Source organism: Xyrauchen texanus, chromosome 32 (genome assembly GCF_025860055.1).
Source record: "Xyrauchen texanus isolate HMW12.3.18 chromosome 32, RBS_HiC_50CHRs, whole genome shotgun sequence".
NCBI lineage: Eukaryota > Metazoa > Chordata > Actinopteri > Cypriniformes > Catostomidae > Xyrauchen > Xyrauchen texanus.
Window position 1 is genome coordinate 39,159,366 of NC_068307.1, and position 21,743 is coordinate 39,181,108.

At 43.1% G+C, this 21,743-nt stretch overlaps 1 protein-coding gene across 2 annotated transcripts in view; it reads left to right on the forward strand.

Moving 5' to 3' along the window:
* Positions 1-21,743, forward strand: part of avil (advillin) — a 348,730-nt gene that overhangs the window by 116,217 nt on the left and 210,770 nt on the right. For both annotated transcript variants that reach the window (XM_052102059.1, XM_052102060.1), the window contains exons 4-5: positions 9,779-9,975; positions 20,171-20,279. In XM_052102059.1, coding sequence (XP_051958019.1) covers positions 9,779-9,975; positions 20,171-20,279 — 306 coding nt within the window. The remainder of the gene's footprint in view (positions 1-9,778; positions 9,976-20,170; positions 20,280-21,743) is intronic.

A 21,743-nucleotide genomic window follows, 5' to 3' on the forward strand; every position in this document is an offset into this window, starting at 1 on the left:
CTCGGTATAGATGCGCTAGCACACAGCTGGCCACATGGACTACGCAAGTATGCATTTCCCCCAGTGAGCCTGCTTGCACAGACCCTGTGCAAGGTCAGGGAGGATGAGGAGCAGGTCATCCTATTAGCACCCTACTGGCCCACCCAGACTTGGTTCTTGGACCTCACGCTCCTCACGTCAGCCCCTCCCTGGCAAAGTCTCCTGAGAAAGGACCTTCTTTCTCAGGGACAGGGCACCATCTGACATCCACGACCAGACCTCTGAAACCTCCATGTCTGGCCCCTGGACAGGACGTGGATCTGTTCGCTAAGTGGTGTTCTTCCCAGCGCAAAGACCCCCAGAGATGCGCAGTAGGCTTGGTGCTTTCCTTTCTGCTGGAGAATTTGGAGGGACAGCTGTCCCCCTCCACCTTGAAGCTGTATGAAGCCACTATAGCTGCACACCATGACACAGTGGACAGTAAGTCCTTAGCAAAGCACAACCTGATAAGCAGTTTCCTGAGAGGTGCCAGGAGGTTGTTTAAGGCACTTTCCCTGAAGACTTTCCTCCTGACGGTGCTCACCTCCATCAAGAGGGTAGGGGCCTGCAAGCATTCTCTGTCAGCAAAACGTGCCTGGATTTTGGTCCAGGCTACTCTCATGTGAACCTGAGACCCCGACCGGGCTATGTGCCCAAGGTTCCCACAACCCCATTCAGGGATCAGGTGGTGAACCTGCAAGCGCTGCTCCAGGAGGAGGCAGACCCAGCCTTGGCATTGCTGTGCATGGTGAGCGCTTTACACATCTATTTGGATCGCAAATAGGGTCTCTGAGCAGCTCTTTGTCTGCTTTGGTGGACAGCGGAAAGGAAATGCTATCTCCAAGCAGAGGATCGCCCACTGGATCTTTTATGCCATAACTATGGCATACCACGCTCAGCACGTGCTGCCCCCTGCAGGGCTACAAGCCCGTTCTACCAGGAGTGTGGCAGCCTCCTGGGCCCTGAACAGTGGTGCCTCTCTAGCAGACATTTGCAGAGCAGAGGGCTGTTGATACACCGAGACAGTTGGCCGGGTGTATTGCTTGCGCATAGCGCCTTTCACCTCCACTGAGCTGAAAATTTGCGCTGTTGACTCCCAGTAGTGTTCACAAGATGTGTTCCCTGGATGACTTCCTACTAGCCCTGTGGCAGTCGAGTTTGCGGAGAAACTTGCTGCCTGATCAATACACATGCTAACTAAGCCCTGTACTGTGGTAGGTGCTCCGCATTTGGTAGCCCTATTGGTAACCCAATGTGACGTATATCTTCCACTAAATAATTTCCCTTTTGGTAAACTGCGTCTTCCTTGGACAGAAGGCCCTCTGCCCCAGTCACCATGTTCTTAGAGTCTCCTCCCCCATCGGGCAGGACCTACCGTGGGACTTCTCCACATTATATACTTGACCCCCCCCATCTAGACACTGGTGTCCCAGTCGGTTTACGATTTCTCTATTTTTCTAGGGAGAAAAGAAAAAAGAGGGAAGAGGCATGGCTGGGCTAGCCTGTCCCTATCCTTTGGGCAGTCGACTTGTCCCCAAAGGGCTGTTTGACACTCATACTAGCATCAGGGGTGGTTACGTGCTGGCCTGGTCCACTGGCTACACGACACACAGTAGTCTGCCCGTTTCGCACTGCCGATCCACGTAACACAGTTCAGCTAGTTGTGCCATTTTTGTAGAGGACCCCTAACGTCACTACATCGACACAACGTCGACTGAGTGACAGACAGGGAATGTCCTGGTTACTTCCATAAACCTCCGTTGACTGATCAGAGATGCAAAAATCAGAGGTTTTCAGTCTCCCAAGAGTGACTACTAATGTCATAAATACATCGACACAATGTCTCGTTCCCTCCACCAGGGAACAGAGGTTACGGAAGTAACCAGGACGATTTCATGACTGCATACATCACTCACTATGTCAATGTGTTACTGCAATAGTGGGCTGTCTTTGCATTTGTACTTTGTGGAATATTATCAATAAACCACAAAGTAAAAATGCAAAGTCAGCACACTATTGCTTCAAATGTAGTTTAAAATTTGAATCTCACTGTAATCATGACATCTCGAGCAAAAGCTCCCAAATTAACTTTACGTCAGATGTGTATTCTTCATATAATTTGTCGGTTCATGTTGATATGAGGCAAACTGAAGAAGTTCTGTGAAGTCTTGTGAGTGAATGAATGTGTTTGTCTTTTCCAAATGTTTCTATTGGATGATTATTTTCTATTAAAGACCCCATAAAATGACTTGATGAGTGCAGTTTTCTGCTTTGTGTTGATGTTTTTCCTATCGAAACTGGAAGTTAGGGCTCGTCTCTTTTTCTTTAGTCTTAAGTCATTTTATTTTAATTTGCACATATCACACAAGGTAGAGCATTGAAATAGGCAGATTATTCTGTTATTGCCTTTTAACACATAATATATAATATAATTATATATAACCATTTTTAGAGATTCACATATATGAACCTCATAATACAAAACATTTTTACAAAGAATCAAACATAACCACAACTGTTAACCTCCCAACCCACCCTAACCCCAAAAACATAACAGTGCTCCCAAAAGACATAGACACACACATGAAAAAAAACCTAATAAATAGATAAATAAACACATCAATAATAATCACACATCTACAAATGTCAAATACCTGCCCCATTTCTCCACAAACACTTTATTCTCACCATTACTCTGAATACTACTTCCTCAAAGGCCGCCACTCTTCCCATATCCAAGCACCACTCCTGAAACTTCCATCCCCATATTTGCAATGTCAGTGACCGCCCCATCACCCAAGATACAGAGTCTGGGGCAAAATGATACCCGAATGCCTAACACAGCACAAACCAGACTCTATACCTTTAAACAAAACTGTTGTATCTCAACAAATCCCCAAAAGACATGGGTTATATCTCCATCCTCTGATTGGCATCGCCAGCAAGTGGGTGTGTCTTTCAAACCAAACCTATACAATTTAGAGGGGGTCCAATAAAACCGATATAAAATCTTGAATTGTATAAGGCACACCCTTACCTCTAAATCTGAGGCCATGGTTCTCAGCAGGAAACCGATGGAGTGCGTACTCCAGGTAGGGAATGAGGTTTTGCCCCAAGTGAAGGAGTTCAAGTACCTCGGGGTCTTGTTCACGAGTGAGGGGACAATGGAGCGGGAGGTTGGCCGGAGAATCGGGGCAGCAGGGGCGGTATTGCACTCGCTCTATCGCACCGTTGTCACGAAAAGAGAGCTGAGCCGAAAGGCAAAGCTCTCGATCTACCGGTCAATTTTCGTTCCTACCCTCACCTATGGTCATGAAGGTTGGGTCATGACCGAAAGAACTAGGTCAGCGAGTACAAGCGGCCGAAATGGGCTTCCTCAGAAGGGTGGCGGGCTTCTCCCTTAGAGATAGGGTGAGGAGCTCAGTCATCCGTGAGGAGCTCGGAGTAGAGCCGCTGCTCCTTTGTGTTGAAAGGAGTCAGTTGAGGTGGTTTGGGCATCTGGTAAGGATGCCCCCTGGCCGCCTCCCTAGGGAGGTGTTTCAGGCACGTCCAGCTGGGAGGAGGCCTCGGGGAAGACCCAGGACTAGGTGGAGAGATTACATCTCCACACTGGCCCGGGAACGCCTCGGGGTCGCCCAGTCAGAGCTGGTTAATGTGGCTCGGGATAGGGAAGTTTGGGGCCCCCTGCTGGAGCAGCTGCCCCCGCGACCCGACTTCGGATAAGCGGTTGAAGATGGATGGATGGATGGGATGGACACCCTTGCATCTCTAGATTCAGTGTTTATAAGGTCGACTCTGTAATAAACTGATGCCTCATGGCCTTTTCCAAAAGCAGAAATCACCTCTCCTAGAGTATTTGCTGTATTAAGGGGGTGTATGCTATTCCCAAAAATAGTACAGAGCAAGTGGCGTAGCTGAAGATACCTAAAATAAACTGAGATCTGGGGATCCTAAAATACTGAACAAAATTTTGAAAGGATCTCATCACACCACTCTCATTTGGAAAAGGCATGAATAATTCTGTGGAGGCAAGGCATAGATTTAGTAGGGTTAGAGATGAATAATAAAATATAATCTGCATAAAGCAGAAGCTTATGTGCCACGCCTTCCGCCACCATCCCTGGAAAATACACAAGCAGGCGTTGAACGTCCTTTTCAGGATGCATCTTTTTAAAGATGTCTTTCAGCCTCTGTGTAGTTCCTGGATGCGGTTGATATCTCTCCAAGACCGATGGCCACAGACAATGCCACTTGTGCCTGGGCAGCAATCACACTGAGGCGGTGTTTGTGGATGGTTCATGTACTCACTGCGAGAACATGACCATGGCAGCATTGTGGTCACGGCTCTCCTTCCTTAAGGTTAACGGCACTTCAGCTGCCCCCGTGTCGCTCCTTCTTCCCATGGGATTGAGGACAACCCAGCTGGCGATGAAGGTGTTTTGGGGATGATAAGCTCGGTTTTGCTGGGTAAATCCCCATAAACCTCCCACCCCCCAGCACGCTCACTTGCTTCCGTCCGAGCTTGGGATGAGTGCGGCTCGCCTCGTGGCCAGCCGGCATTCTCCCTTGAGTCCCCGGAATTGGATGACGACATCGCCATTGTATCGGAGAGCGTCCAAGTGTCCGATGCAGAGGACTTGACTGGGCTGCCACCTTCAGGCCAGCCCACCCAGTCTGAGGCCGACGCGCAGATGGCCGTCATGCTTGCCCAGGTTGCCTTGAGCATGGGCTTGGACTGGAACCCTCCGTCCTCCCCACAGCCGTCACGGCTCGATGACTGGTACCTCAACTCAGGGCGACGCTCCCAGCAAAGACGATCCCCTGGTACCGTTCTTCCCGGAAGTGCATGACGAGCTGAAGCGGTCGTGGAGGGCACATTTTACTGCCCGGTACTGCCCCCCCACTCATTCTGGCAGTAAACAAAGCATGTTTTCTCAACGCCCCCGTCTCACAGCTTGGCTTCTTCAGCGACACCGTCGATGACTTCGCCCAGCAGTTCCCGGCGGTGAAAGGCAGACAGAGGCAATCTCTCACATCATGCCGCGGCATCGCCAAACCAGCGCAACACGTCACCCACCTGCTACTCGAGGCCCTCGAGGCCCTGCCTAGAGTTGCTGGCTGTATTCCTTGCCCTGCAGAGGTTTCTTCCGCTGATTCGTGGCAAGCATGTCTTGATCCGTTCAGACAGCACCTCGACGGTAGCGTACATAAATCCCCAAGGCGATTATGTCACAACTCGTCCGCCATATCTCCTTTGGACTATTGTCGCCTCATGCCACTCATATCCCTGGCAACCATAACATGATGGTGGACACACTGTCACAACAGGTCTTGCCCAGCGGAGAGGGGAGGCTCCACCCCCAGGTGGTCAAGCTGATTTGGATGCGATTCGGTACAGCACAGGTAGTCCTCACAGGTAGCTGTCCCCTTCAACCATGAAGGTGTATGTAGCTGTAATCGCGGCCCACCACGACGCAGTGGACGGCAAGTACTTGGGTAAGCATGATTTGATTATCAGGTTACATAGAGGCGCCCGGAGACTGAACCCTCCCCAGCCAAGCCTGTTCCCCTCCCCTCCTCTCGGGCCTTCTGAGACCCCCTTCGAGCCGGTTGACACTCAAGGCCCTCTCCCTGAAGATGGCCATCCTGATAGCGCTAGCTTCCATCAAGAGGATTGGGGACCTGCAAGCGTTCTCTGTCAGCGACACCTGCCTGGATTTCAGTCTGGCAAATACCCATGTTATCCTGAAGCCGCGACCGGACTACGTGCCCAAGATTCCTACAAACCCCTTCAGGGATCAGGTCGTGAACCTGCAAGCGCTGCCCCAGGAGAAGGCAGACCCAGCCCTTTCGTTGCTGTTTCCGTTACGTACTTTGCGTATCTATTTGGAACGCATGCAGAGATTTAGATGTTCTGAGCAGCTCTTTGTCTTCTTTGGTGGACACCAAACAGAGGTTAGCTTACTGGGTCATTGATGCCATCTATCTGACTTACCAGACCCAGGCCGTGCCTGCCCCCTTGGAGGTTTGAGCACACTCGATGAGAAGTGTGGCATCCTTGTGGGCACTGGCCAACGGCACCTCATCTGTACAGCATCTGTAGAGCAGCGGGCTGGGCAACACCTAATACCTTTTCGAGATTTTACAATCTCAGGGTTGAGTTGGTCTTGTACCGTTTTTTTGTCAGGTCTGATCTGGTAGAACTTGGTAATGCACCCGACTGGGTGTTCCGCTTGCATCCAGCACCCTTCACCCAGTTGATCCAGTGTGCTTTTTCTCTGAGGTTAGCCACTAATTGTCGCTTCCTGGATGTTCTTCCTTCATAGCCTTCTGGCCTGCGAATTCAGCGGAGCAATTTGTGAGCAGACCCACTACGAGCCACAAGTGTTTTGTACTGGGGTAGGGCTCCACTGGCTTAATTCCCTCTTCAGGCAACTCCCTGTTATGTATTTTCTGTAGTAAGGTCTCCCTATCGGCAGACCCATGTCTCCCTTGGGCAGACCCACTGCCCCCGGTCGCAGTGTTTGTAGAGCTCCTCCCTCATCAGGCAGGACTTACTACCACACCGCTCCCACGTGTGGCTTCACAACACATGTGGTGTATTAGCCAAATGTCACCTCCCCCTAGTCTGGGCAGGATGTGGACTCCACAGGGTCTTTTCACCCTGAAAGAAAAGGATCAGGAAAGACCACCTTCCCAATGCATTTCGTAGTGTTACACTTTATGCGAAAGACATAAAGAGAGAAAAGGCTGCAGCTGCCAGGCTTGCTCCCATTCTAGTCATGTAGCACCTGTTCCCCCCTCAGGGATGCTGGGAACCTAAGGTCTGTATATGACACCTTTACTGGCGAATTTGGGATGGTTACGTGTAGCCGATACAGTTGCTTCTAGCACACAGCAGCCTGCTTGCACCTGTGTCAGCAGTTCACGTAACACGGTCTAGTGCATGGCGCTTTTGAACGGGACCCCTTGTGTCACTTCATTCGACACAATGTCGAGTGAGTGACAGAAGGGGAATGTCACGGTTACTGTTGTAACGTCCGTTCCCTGAGGGAGGGAATGAGACATTTTGTCCCTTCTGCCACGACATTAGACCTACCACTGTAAATGGCTGTACCTTTTTCTCGGCTCCTCTGTGCAAACAGACAGATGCACGCCCGCTTCCCTTTATACCCGGAACATGCAAATTCTGTCTGCCAATTTCTCATTGGCCTTTTCTCAAGTTCAGAGGTATGCAAGGCTCCCAAGGAAGACCCCTTGTGCACTTCATTCGAACATCTCGAGGTTATAACAGTAACTGTGACGTTTTTTTGCTCAGTCGTCAATTTAGGTAGTACTAACGGTTCCACAAAATTTCTAATATCTTCATCAGTAGACGAAGACATGGAACTATAAAGATCAAGATAGAATTACTTTATTATTCTACCATTATTAATATCAATGGCCTAGGTAAAAATTTCACCTTCAGCAGATTTCACTGAAGGAATGGTAGAAAAAGACTCTCTCTGCTTTATATCTAGCCAAAAGCTTCCCTGCTTTATCCCCTGACTCAAAGTATGTCTTGCCCTGAATAACCAAAACTCCAACTTCTGTGACAAAATAGTATTATATCTGTATTTCAAATGGGTCAATTATCTGAGGCCATTAGATGACATTCAACGCTTCAGCTTTACATCTGCACTTTTAATATTCCCTTCAAACTCCACGAGTTCTTGTGCTTTGGAATTTTTGGTGAATTTTTATTTATACTGTATGATCCTGCCCCTAATAACTGCCTTAAGTCCCTCCCAAGCCACGCCCACAGAGGATACTGAGGACCAGTTGGTCTCCATATAGACGTTAATTTCAGTCTTTAGCATTTGTTGAAATTAGGATTTTGCAAAAGGGACACATTAAAGCGCCAACTGTATGATTTCTGTTTTTTCCATATGTGGTAACTACCCCAAGCTCACCAGGACGTGATCTGAGACCAAAATGTTTCCAATTGAGGAATCAGCAACAGATGAATTGAGGGACTTAGATATATAAAAAAAAATATTCTAGAAATCTTATGGACTGATGAAAAGAATGTATAGTCTCTACCAGATGGGATAAAAAGTCACCAAATAGCTGCAAGACCAAGATATTTACACATCCTGTGAAGCGTCAGTGTTTGTCTAGGGGGCTTGCACACTTTTGCTTCACTATGATCAAGGACTGAGTCCATCAAAAGATTAAAGTCTCCTCCCAATATTATATCATGAGGGGTGCCAGCAGCTTGCAACATCCCTTCAGTACTTCCTCTCTTCTAGTGCTCTTACTTGAGCCAGCACTAAATAAAGCATGTCCACCCCATATCTTCCCCAATTTTTCAGCTTCCAGTAAGGAAAGATGCGTTTCTTGAAGAAACACTATATCACATTTCTTACGCTTAAGAAAACAAATAACCTTTCTTCTTTTTATGGGGTGCCCCAACCATTCACATTCCACATGGTGAGAGACAATCAACTCATATTAACATTTAACATTTGATATAATAGAAAAACAATTATTTGGGGTTAAAAACAAAGACCACATTTAAACATCAATGCAACAGTCAAACCCCGAACAAAACAAACAGAACAAAACAAAGAGAAAAAAGTAAAATGTGTACATTAAACCTGTGCAAGACAGTCCCAACTGGCGCCAACTCAAAGAGTCCACATACACCTACGAGAACCCCCGCCCCGACAACTTTGCCATCGGATTGCTCAAGTCTGGTGTTTTTGTAAAAATTTTGTGAGGCAAAATTTTATAACAGAAAACACTTTGTAAAACAGACCCTAGCCAACAAGCAGGATAAACAAAAAGGACATGTAGATTAATTCACAGAACTGTCTTTAAGGTGTGTTCCCCACAAAACAAATTTCAGCTGATATAAAGCCGTTCAGTTTCCTCAGACAGACATATAAGTGTTTCAAATGTTCAGTGAGCCAGCTGTTATGAGTGCAGCAGATGACGTAATCATTCCAATGTCCTGCAAAAATTCCACACAAAAAGCCAACGTGAGGCATAAGCACCAGGAATGATCAGATTCATCCATCATTCATTCATTCCACAAAACAAACTTCATCCGCTAGGCGGAACCAATACAAAATAAACAAAAATGGTGCCTGGCTTACTTCGACAATTGAGTATATGTTCAGCGAGTCAATCAACTCACATTGTTACTCACCCATTGTTTTTATGAACAACAGTGCCTATTTTGGGCACAAAAATACTTTACGGCCATCCTTGGTGTCTATTCTCAGTCTGGCCAATAACATCAGAGCAAAAGCGGACTTCCATTGTGTAAGAGTTTCTTACATTCCTTGAACCGATCGTGTTTCTCTCTTGTCGAATTCACAAAGTCTGGGAACAAGAAAATATTGTGATTCTTGCAAGAAAGCTTTCCTTTGCTCCTCGCCTGGCACAACACGGGATCTTTATCGTATGATCTAAAAAATGTGTCCAGAATTGACGGAGGCCTGTCTCTCTCAGCGGATCTCCGAGCTGGCACTCTTTGAGCTCGCTCGATTTCCAGTTTATGGCCTGTTATGTCGAGCAGACTCTAGAAGAGCTCATCTAGGAATTTCTCCATAACTCTGCCCAAATATTTTGGACCCCGTTTACACCTGTATACAGATCACCCAAAACAGATGCTAATACCAGCTGAAAACATTGTCAGTGTTTGATTCAAAATTTCAGTTTCAGCTTCATCTTTCACCTCATCTCATCTACTTCCAATGCATTTCATCCACAGACACGCAAAGCTGGCAGATCTGCATACTATGACATTCATTATTGGATTGGTTCAATGTCTACAATGGATGAACAGGGAGCAGCTGCTGTCTATGCCATACAGCTTGATGAATTCCTGGGTTCTTCACCTGTGCAGCACCGTGAGGTCCAGTCCCATGAATCCAGCCTCTTCTGTGGATACTTCAAACAGGGCATCATGTAAGTACCTGAAACACCAGTGGTACATTGCTTAATTTGTGTTGTGTTTTCTGAGGGGTTCAGACCATTTGTGGGCCTGTACCACCAAGCCAGGTTAGTTGAGCCAGGTCAATTTTATTGGTACCATGAAGGTAGGTTGGTAGGCAGTGTTCATTGCTATTTTTAAATAACCCTATTTGGCTGACCTGCTCTGGAGCAGGTTTTATTCTGGGTAATGGGTCGCTACTGAACAGATACTGAAACAATTATCTGTGAGCAAAGTGACATCTCTAATGCAATAACTACCCTGTATCTCTTAAAATGCACATTGCAGAAAGAAAATCCAAATAATTTACTCTTCATGATAATTATTTATTTAAGAGCCTAAATATGGATTTTCAGCACTATGTTTGTTTATTTTTTTTAAATTCATTAACATTCTCTTCTGCTAGTAAAAAAATAATATATCTATGAAAACCTAATATAATATTAGGCTAACCATAAAATAACTAGCAAGATGTATAAATACAATGCCTACCACTAATTATCGATTTTTAAATATTAAAAGTTTAATCACGCCACAATATGGCTACAGTATATTAGAAATTAATCAATGCCATCCAAACTCTGTCTTTCATGGACTAGAGATTAACTATAAAGTAGTATTTATACATGAAGTCTTTACTTGTTAAAAGCACATCGGTACATCAAATGCATCTTAATTGCTTGTCATGTTGCTAGAAAAAGCAAATATGTCTTATTATTGCATATAATCTTAATATAATATTAATCCCATTTTGCTTAATTTTAAATCCATTGTTGTCGCATACAGAGCTAAAATTATGAAAAGTATCTCACTGTTCTATTGCTAGTGTCTGTTTGTTCTTGTTCTATACCTATATAAATATCCAAACAGAAACCTGATAAATGGCAATATATGTAAAACACATAAAATAAATATATGTTTATGTATGGTTTTCACCAATATAAAATTACACGTTACACATAAACGTAATGTAAAAACCACACATGAACACAATATACAGCATATTTCATACAATGATTATAAGTACAAATTAAGGAAATTTTTTAAAAGAATAAAATAACATATATTATAAAAAATAAATAGATAATATAACATAATACAAATAAAATTATGCTATAAAAATAAAATAAAGTGAAAAATGTATATTTGAAACATATATTTCAAAATACTACAAATATTTTCATTTTTTTTATGCAACATATTTCCCAAATACTAGTGGAATTTGAATATGTACAGATATGCTCAAATATATGAACTACTGTATTTATACAAGCACTTTATTAGAACACCTACTTATTCATGCAATTATCTAATCAGCCAGTTGTGTGACAGTAGTGCAATGCATAAAAGCAGGCAGATATGGATTAGGAGCTTCAGTTAATATTCAGATCAACGGGCTGGTAGGTTTATTTCTGTAACTGCTTTCTCCTGGGATTTTCACGCACAACAGTCTCTAGAGTTTAGTCGGAATGGTGCCAAAAACTAAAAAAACATCTAGTAAGTGACAGTTCTGTGGACAGAAACACTGTGTTGATGAGAGAGGTCAACGGAGAATGGCCAGACTGATTTGAGCTGAAAGAAAGGCTAAGGTAAGTCAGATAGCCACTGTTGTGAGAACAAAAGCATCTCAGAATGCACAAAACGTTGAACCTTGAGGCAAGATGGGCTACAACAGCAGAAGACCACATTGGGTTCCAATTCTGTCAGCCAAGAACAGAAAGCTGAGGCTGCAGTGGGCACAGACTCACCAAAACTGGACAGTTGAAGGTTGGAAAAACTTCAACTGGTATGATGAATCTTGATTTCTGCTGAGGCACACAGATTGGTCAGAATTTGGCAACAACAGGAGAATCTATGAACCCAAACTGCCATGTGTCAACAGTCCAGGCTAGTGGCGGTGATGTAATGGTAAGGGGAATGTTTTCTGGGCACACTTTGGGCCTGTTAATAACCAATCATTCATTGCTTGAATGCCACAGCCTATTAGAGTATTGTTGCTGACAATAAGCATTCATTCATGGCCACAATTTACCCATCTTCTAAAGTCCAGCATGATAATGCACCATATCACAAAGCTAAAGTCATCTCAAACTGGTTAAATTAACATGACAATGAGATCAGTGGCCTCCAAAGTCACAGATATGAATCCAATAGAACATCTTAGGGATGTGGTAGAATGGGAGATCCACAGCATGAATGTGCAATTGACAAATCTACAGAAATTGCTTGATGCAATAATTCTGGCCATGAATCAAAGGAATGTTTTCAACATCTTGTGGAACCCATGCCACGAAGGATTGAGGCTGTATTGATAGCAAAGGGAGGCCCTACCCAGTATTAGTATGGTGTTCCTAATAGAGCTCAGTGAGTGTAGAGCCATGGCCAAAAGTATTGGCAGTGACATAAATTCAGGAGGAGACGGTCCTGGCGCTTGCTGGACATTCTGGGACATCCTGAAGCCTTCTTCACTGCAGTTGAACCTCTCTCCTTGATGTTCTTGATGAACCGGAAAATGGTTCTTTCAGGTGCAATATTCTTTGCAGCAATTTCCTTGCATGTGAGGCCATTTTGATGCAAAGCAATGATCTTTGTTTAGAGGTAACCATTGCGAACAAGAACACAATGATTGGAAGCACTTCTTCCCTCATTTTATAGCAATCGGTCTGCTCTTATAATCCAATCACAGTAATCTAGAAACAATGTGAATCAACACCACAACAACTGAAGCAGAAAACATTGCGAAACACAAATTTTACGTCACTGCCAATACATTTGGCCATGGCTGTAGAATTCAGAGAGTATTCATTTTTATCACATTTTGTTATGTTGCAGCATTATACAAAAATACTTTAAGTAATTTTTTCCCCACATCAATCTACACTCCATACCCAATAATGAGAAAGCAGAAACCAGATTTATGATAACAAATGTATTAAAAAGAAAAAAATGAAATATCACATTGACCTAAGTACTCTTTGCTATGACATTTGAAATTTAGCTCAAATGCATCCCATTTCTCTGGATCCTCTTTGAGATGTTTCTACACTTTGATTGGAGAAAGGCACACACCTGTCTATAAAAAACAAACAACGTTTTTCAATAAAATAAAATGTTGTTGGGCCTCATGTATTCAGATACAAGACAAAGGCAGGCCTAACACAGTCGTAAAGCCTGACTGAGGCCCACAAAAACAAAGTACAAAACCGACTACAAATCCCAAGAAGCCTTGCTCACTTTACAACTGTATGAAATTCCAAAGGATCGAACTCTCAACTCCTATTGGATGAGGCACTCAACAGAACGTACCTCAACTATGATGTCATCAGGAGTAGAAATACCTCAAAAATCATTCTGTACATTGCTTCCAGTGACTTTGCCGTAGGTAGACGTAGCTCATCGCTGCTCTCAGGTGTTGCCTCGTTGCACAAGGAAGTAATGTGCAACTTGAAACTGCGGCCATACAATCTCTATCTCACTGGACGAGTTGGGATTACTCTGTGTTCCACCGAACACTGTAACGGATCCGAAGGAGACCGCCGAGAAATCCGGCGAGCAATCTTCATCCGTTTGCCTGCAGAAGTGAAGAAAGAAGAATCCCATTCCCTCTTCAATCAAGTTGACGTCGCTGATTTCTCCGCAAGCCAGCCGAGAATCAGCATCCGTACCACCCGCCGACAGAGGGAGGAAATGGCCTCCCGTCATCACCCGAGCCTCGAGGAACTTAGTCGGAGTTCTATATGCGTCCCCACGCAATCCAAGTAAGAGGTTAACGTCTGGGTAGAGAGGATATTTAGGTGTGTTATTCTTGTGGATCAAGTTTATTGTTTGTACAGTTTTACGGACCGCCGAGTCCGCTCATTGTTGCTAATAATACTCAAGGTATTAATGTAACATACTGTTATCACAAATGAGAGTTTGCTGTGTTGTAATCCAACCACGTTGGACTGTTGTGTATTTACGCCATTGCAGATGAGACCGGCACACTGTGTTTATCCATTAAAGGACCAAAGGCCACGGGACGGGTTACGAGCCATTCACCGCATCTCTGAGTGATAAACTAACTAATAGCCTTCTCTCCCACAATCGCGAAACCGGCTTCAGCACCGCCACTTTATTCTCTCTCTCTCTGTCGTACTAACCAAACACACATGCGTGCGCGACAGCTCACAAACATTTGGCTACTAGATAACTTTGTGATATAGCTCAGCTTTGTCCCCAAGTTATCGTGCAAGTGGAGACACACTGTAAACGGGCAGATGCCATTAACCGGCTTCTCTCCGCCCACATTCGCGGCCATACTCTCTGGCCGGAAATCTTATGTCACGTGTACTCTCCACGAGAGTCACGTCCGCCATTTTGTGCGCGTCATTCCTCACACACACACACACACACACACACACACACACACACACACACACACACACACACACACACACACACACACACACACACTCACACACATTGTATTAATTATTTATTGATATTACTCCATCAATAAACTTTGTTATATTTCAAAGAGAAGTGTTTTGGTTTGTTTTGCAGTTGTCAAAGGCTGGCAGGGGATGCCAGTGCTCGAATTCAACCCTTCATTGTTCCCCTTTTAATCTTGATGATCTACGGACATCAATTTTCCTAAGAGAAAACTCTAACATTGAGAATGTTATACTGTCTGGTTATTAGTCCCTGATACCAGGGTGGTGCCCCCTCTACATTAATCCTAATTAATACTGTATTCTATTGATTTTGATAATTGACATGTATCTTTGATGATTGTTGAATTTGAAGGATCAATAAGCTAGTCTTAAGTCTAATCAATGTTTAATTAATTTTAATAAGTAATCATTATCTTTGATAATAATTAATATTCTATTGAATTTGATGATTGTTGATTTAAAGGATTAAAAAGCTAACACTGATTCTAATCAATGTTCTATTGATTTTAATAATTGATAACTATCTATGATAATTATACATTTTTGCTAATAATCAAACCTGCTCCTAAACTGTGAGCCCTACATTGTTTATACTCCTCCTCACCACTTGGTACAGAACAGCATCCAGCCCCCTGTCCGATGCATCCATCTGTAAAACAAAAGGGAGAGAGAAATCAGGGAATGCAGAAGCTGCCCGACAAAAAGTGCAGCTTTTACCTGTGTGAAAGCTTGTTGTCATGGCTCTGACGTATGGACAGCCGATAATAGACAGCCAGCACCAAGAACTGTCTCACCTCCTTATTGGTCTTAGGACTCGGACAGGTCGCAAGCAATGTGGTTTTATCAATTTGGGGTAGCACCTGCCCATGCCCCAAGTGGAACCCCAGATTACTTTGGGTTTGCCTTGAGTCCCACTTGTTGCAGCGACCTCAGAACATCCCTGGGTGCTGCATGTGCCACTGCCAATCATTACTGTAAATAATAATATCATCCAAATAAGCAGCGGCATACGAGGACTCGGTCCATAAGATGCTGAAATGTAACCAGGGCCCCAAACAAACTGAAATGGAAGGGTCAAAAATAGGTGTAATCCAAACGTGTGAAGAAGGCCGTTTTCTCACAGGACATCGGCATTAAGGGGATCTGCCAATAACCCTTTGTTAAGTCCTGTGTTGAGTAAAAGTGAGCCAAGCCCAACCGATCAAGCAGTTTGCCAATATGAGACATTGGATATGCATCAAATTTCAACACCGTGTTGACTTTTTTTTAATCCACACAGAATCATACAGAGCCTTCACTCTTAGGTACCAGAACTACCGGGCTGGCCCAATCACAGTGGGATTAGTCTATTACTCCCATATCGAGCATGGCCTTTAATTCTCCCCATATTACCCATTTCTTGTGTTCGGGTAAGTGGTAGGGGCAGCTACGTACCACTACCCCAGGGGTTGTCTTGATGTGGTGTTCTATGAGTTTAGTGCAGACGGGGAGATGCGAGCACACGTTATTGTCCGAAAAACGTTATTGCAATCTGGCAACCTCCGTACGTTGTGACAGCGAGAGGTGGTCTCCACACGGGACCAGAGTGAACTGATTGGGCTTTTAGGCTCACCTCTGGACCAAAATCCTCCCTCTGCGGAACTACCATCACCAAGGATACGGAACCACCTCTCTCTGCCGTGTGACCTCAAATAAGCCCTTGCCACTTCGAGTATAATTTTGAACTTGATGTGAGCAGCAATGGAAGTACTTTATCTCCTGGTACAAACTCCTGTAGCCGAGCTCCTCTGTTATACAGCCGGGACTGACGTTCTTGCACCTGTAGCAAATTCTTCTGTGATCGATGCCCCAGTGTGTGGAGATTTGCTCTCAGGTCAAGAACGTTTTGAATTTCATTTTTGCTTTGTGAAGTTCTCTCTTACCAATTTTCCTTCTTGACATCTAACACGTCACAGGGCTTATGCCCATATAATAATTCAAAAGGGGAAAACCTTTGCGGGACCTCTCGCACTGCAAAAAACAGGGGTTTGTGCCACCTATCCCAATTCTGAGCATCTTCATGCACAAACTTATGAATCATATTATTTAAAGTTTTATTAAATAGTTTGACTAAGCCATACATTTGTGGATGGTACACGATTGTCCAAATCGATTTAATACCTAATAATTCATACAGCTCACATAGTGTACAGGTGAAACTCGAAAAATTTGAATATCGTGCAAAAGTTCATTAATTTCAGTAATTCAACTTAAAAGGTGAAACTAATATATTATATAGACTCATTACAAGCAAAGTAAGATATTTCAAGCCTTTATTTGATATAATTTTGATGATTATGGCTTACAGCTTATGAAAACCCCAAATTCAGAATCTCAGAAAATTAGAATATTACATGAAATAATTATAATAATTACAGAAATGTCAGCCCTCTGAAAAGTATAATCATGCATATGTACTCAGTACTTGGTTTGGGCCCCTTTTGCATTAATTACTGCCTCAATGCGGCGTGGCATGGATGCTATCAGCCTGTGGCACTGCTGAGGTGTTATGGAAGACCAAGATGCTTCAATAGCGGCCTTCAACTCTTCTGCATTGTTTGGTCTCATGTCTCTGTGGACCAACACCAGCCGATGACATGGCTCCCCAAACCAACACAGACTGTGGAAACTTCACACTGGACTTCAAGCATCTTGGATTGTGTGCCTCTCCATTCTTCCTCCAGACTCTGGGACCTTGGTTTCCAAATGAGATGCAAAATTTGCTCTCATCAGAAAAGAGGACTTTGGACCACTGAGCAACAGACCAGTTCTTTTTTTCTTTAGCCCAGGTAAGACGTTTGACATTTGAAGCCCATGTCCAGGATCCGTCTGTGTGTGGTGGCTCTTGATGCAGTAACTCCAGTCTCAGTCCACTCCTTGTGAAGCTCCAACCACACATTTGAATGGCCTTTTCCTGACAATCCTCTCCAGGCTACGGTCATCCCTGCTGCTTGTGCACCTTTTTCTTCCACACTTTTCCCTTCCACTTAACTTTCTATTAATGTGCTTTGATACAGCACTTTGAGAACATCCAACTTCTTTTGCAATTACCTTTTGAGGCTTCCCCTCCTTGTGGAGGGTGTCAATGATGGTTTTCTGCACAACTGTCAGGTCAGCAGTCTTCCCCATGATTGTGAATTCAACTGAACCAGACTGAGAGACCATTTAAAGGCTCAGGAACCCTTTGCAGGTGTTTAGCTGATTAGAGTGTGACATTTTGAGCCTACAATACTGAACCTTTTCACAATATTCTAATTTTCTGAGATTCTGAATTTGGGGTTTTCATAAGCTGTAAGCCATAATCATCAAAATTATATCAAATAAAGGCTTAAAATATCTTACTTTGCTTGTAATGAGTCTATATAATATATTAGTTTCACCTTTTAAGTTGAATTACTGAAATGAATGAACTTTTGCACGATATTCTAATTTTTCGAGTTTCACCTGTATGTGAAATTAAATTAGTGCCCTGATCAGTGAGGATTTTTTTTGGAATCCCTACTCGAATGATTATTCTGAAGAGTGCCTCCACATCACTACATGCTGAGATGTTGCGAAGAGGCATTGCTTCTGGGTACCCCTGACCCAAGTGACCTTCCATTGGACTATGATGAGCTGCCTGGAACAACATTTTCCGAAGGCTCCTTGGTACTAACAACTGAGTTGTACCTTCTTTTGTCTGAGCACCCTGCATCACTCGATACAACAGATCATTTATAATTTAGGAATATGGGCATGTGAGTGCAATGCGTGGCTGAAGGTGTTGACCATCAATAACTTTCACTTGGTCAAACGCGTGCTTTAGAGTCTCATCTCATGTCTGCTCCAGAGGAAAATTCCAAGAGGGAATTTCCGAGGCTTCCCCCTACATCATCCTGACGTGGCACTGATGCCCTAGATGCCCCCAGCTCCGCCTCCCCTGTCAAGTCAAGTGGTTTTTATTGTCTTTCAACCATATACAGTTAGTACAGTACACAGCGAAACAAGACAACGTTCCTCCAGGACAATGGTGCTACATAAAACAACATAGGACAATCACAGAACCACATGAGACTACACAGACTGAATAAGACCTACACATTCCTACATAAAGTGCACGTGCAAACGTGTGCAAAAAGTACAGGACAATACAATAATTACTAAAAAGGAAACCGACCATTATACATTTCTAATCTGAGTAGTGCAAAAAGATGACACTATAAAAATGCTGAATGTTAACATAACATACTATGAAATAGTGTTCTATGGACAGCAGTTATTGAGGTAGCAGCCAGGTATAAAGTGACAATAAATTAAGTGCAACTCAGGACATGTGCAAAAGTTGGATGGTATGCATATCTTTGATGGAGGGAAGAGAGACCCCAATGATCTTCTGAGCTGTCCTCACTATCCTCTGCAGGGCGTTGGTCCGAAACGGTGCAGGTCCCAAACCAGGTAGTGATGCTGTTGCTCAGGATGCTCTCAATAGTCCCTCTATAGAATGTGGTGAGGATGGGGGGTGGGAGATGGACTTTTTTCAGCCTTTGAAGAAAGTAGAGACAGTGCTGGGCTTTCTTGGTAATGGAGCTGGTGTTGAGGGACCGGGTGAGGTTCTGGAACACTCTGCTCCATGTCGACCGTTAATGTGCTAAGGGAATGTAATGTACAGAAGAGGTAGGGTATGTTTCATAAGTGTGACTAAGATATATTGCACAATGGTAAATCCTTGTTTTAATGTTTCATTAGGTAGATGGCCTGAGGGGAAAAGCTGCTCTTGTGCCTGGGTATTTTGGTACTCAGTGCTCTGTAGTGCCAGCCAGAGGGCAACAGTTAAAAGAGGCAGTGGCCAGGATGTGTGGGGTCTACACTGATTTGTTCCTGTCCGTTTCCTCAATCTGGAGGTGAACAGGTCTTGGTGTGTGGGCAGGGGAACAGCAATAATTCTCTCAGCAGTCCGGACTGCCCTTTGTAGTCTTCTTATGTCCATATTGGTATCCAAACCAGACAGTTATTGAGGATAGGATAGGATAGTCAATGATTGCTGAGCAGAACTGTATCAGCAACACCTGTGGCAGTGTCTGCTGGGCCAACTTAAGCTCTTATATAACTTAAGCTCTTATATAAAAAAATACATAAATACAAAAATATTGCACATTTTACAAGGGGTATGGAAATTTATGAGATGAACTGTAAATAAATAAATGAATTATGGTCAAAACAATTCTGAATCCATAATGAAGGTGCACAATAAGAAATGTAGCTTTAGATACAGAATTCTAAATAAATGAGAAGGATTGTGGAAAAAATTATAATAATACATTATCATTTGATAATTCAATTCAGACCGGATTAGATTTCTCAGAGTGTCACAACTGTTGACCCTCTGAACCAAAATACAGTAGGTAATTTGACAAGAGTCTGTGATTTATGTCTATGTGTGGTTTGAGTTGGCTCAAGTTGAGTTGGAAAAAATAACTCCGACAAATCATGATTTCTGCACGCAGAAGACAATTGCAAAAGGTTTTGTGCACAAATATGTGTATACATTTCGTAAATGAGACTTATTAAGCTTTCAGGCTCATTACTTTAATACTTTTTTTTATAATTATTTGTATTATTGTTGTTGTTAATATTATTGTCAAAAGACATACGTTTTTACACTAAAAATTCAAGCAAACAAACATCACATATGCATTTCTATGTATTTATGTTCCGTCAGTTATAAATCAGGAGGTGTTTCATCAGGAATGAGCCATGTTGAGACAAACACTAATAATATTTCAAGACTGCTGCATGTGAAAGGAAAGAGAAAAGTGACTGGAACTGAGGTGAGTGAATGGTTAATTTGTTGTTAAGTGTTCTTAGTCTTCTGTTATTAACCACAGATTTTCTGTTATGTACTGAATTCTTTGAATCCTGCTACTGCTTTTTTCAATATTTCAATATTTTCAACAATATTAATTAAGCTGTTTCAAAACAGACATACCATGAGCTCTGAGGTTGTTAAGTGATGATATGCCTCTGTAAAAGCCACTAATTAATTTGGTTCCAATTTAAGAACTACACAACCCATAATCTAAAAGAGAGTTCCATCAATCAGAGAAGTCTCTGTAACCACGGAAATGAAAACCATGCCAAAAGAGCAGTGACTTTCCACTCCTTTTAACCTTCGTGAATAATGTAATTGAGTTGGTCTCCCTGCAATATAAAACAACTTTGTTGTTTGTACTGCATATATATGAATATTTTGCAATAATATTACTGCAAGAATATTTTTTTAATTTATGTTAACAAATCAAAACTTCAGATGAGAGTTATGAAAATGCAACTGTTATAAAGACACTTTAGCAGGCTTTAGTGAACAACATCCAATAGAATATTTAGTCCAAAAGTCTGCACATTTAGAGAAATATTGATTCTCATATGTTTGCTTCATAAATAATTATCTATCATTTTCCAGTATATAATGCAATATGAAGAGCTAAAGCTATAATACTCTCATATTTTTTGTGTTCCATTCACCTAGGAAGCCAGGGGTTCTTACCTGCATATCTCATTCTAAATATGGTCATTAAAGTAGACGTTATTGCAACATGCCTACCTCAGTGCCCACATAACAGAGTTCCGCAAACCATACCATATCATGATATTAGCCTTATAAACTATACAAATAACATTTTGACTGAGATATGTTAAAATAAACAGACGATTACAAAAATATGTTGTTTGTCTATATTTTCCAAGTAGTCTTTGGTATTTTAAAATGTTTACTGCAAGCACAATTCAATAGAAGGATCAGTCACTGCAGAGCTGCAAAACTGTCATCTGCTGCACACTGGATATTCTACAAATAATCTGTCTTCTACCTCATTCTAAAATTGATTATTAATGATGAATTTATGGTAGCTCAACAAGTAAAGATGCCGACTACCACCCCTGGAGTTGCGTGTTCAAATCCAGAGCATGGCGGGTGACTCCAGCCAGGTCTCCTAAGCAACCAAATTGACCCGGTTGCAAGGGAGGTTATAGTCACATGGGTTAGCCTCCTCATGGTCGCCATAACATGGCTCTCGGTGGAGCATGTGGCGATGTAGCGACTGGGGGAATCAATGAAGGAATCATTAACTTGGCAGGTTCCGAACAAACAAGAACTTACTGTTGAAACTCCCCTAATTACTGAAATAGCGCCAACTAGTCTCCAAAAGCACAATAAATGTATTGACAAAGAGACAATGAACTATTGACAGAGAACCGCATGTGACATCCGCATGCTCACCACGTGCTTATCGTGT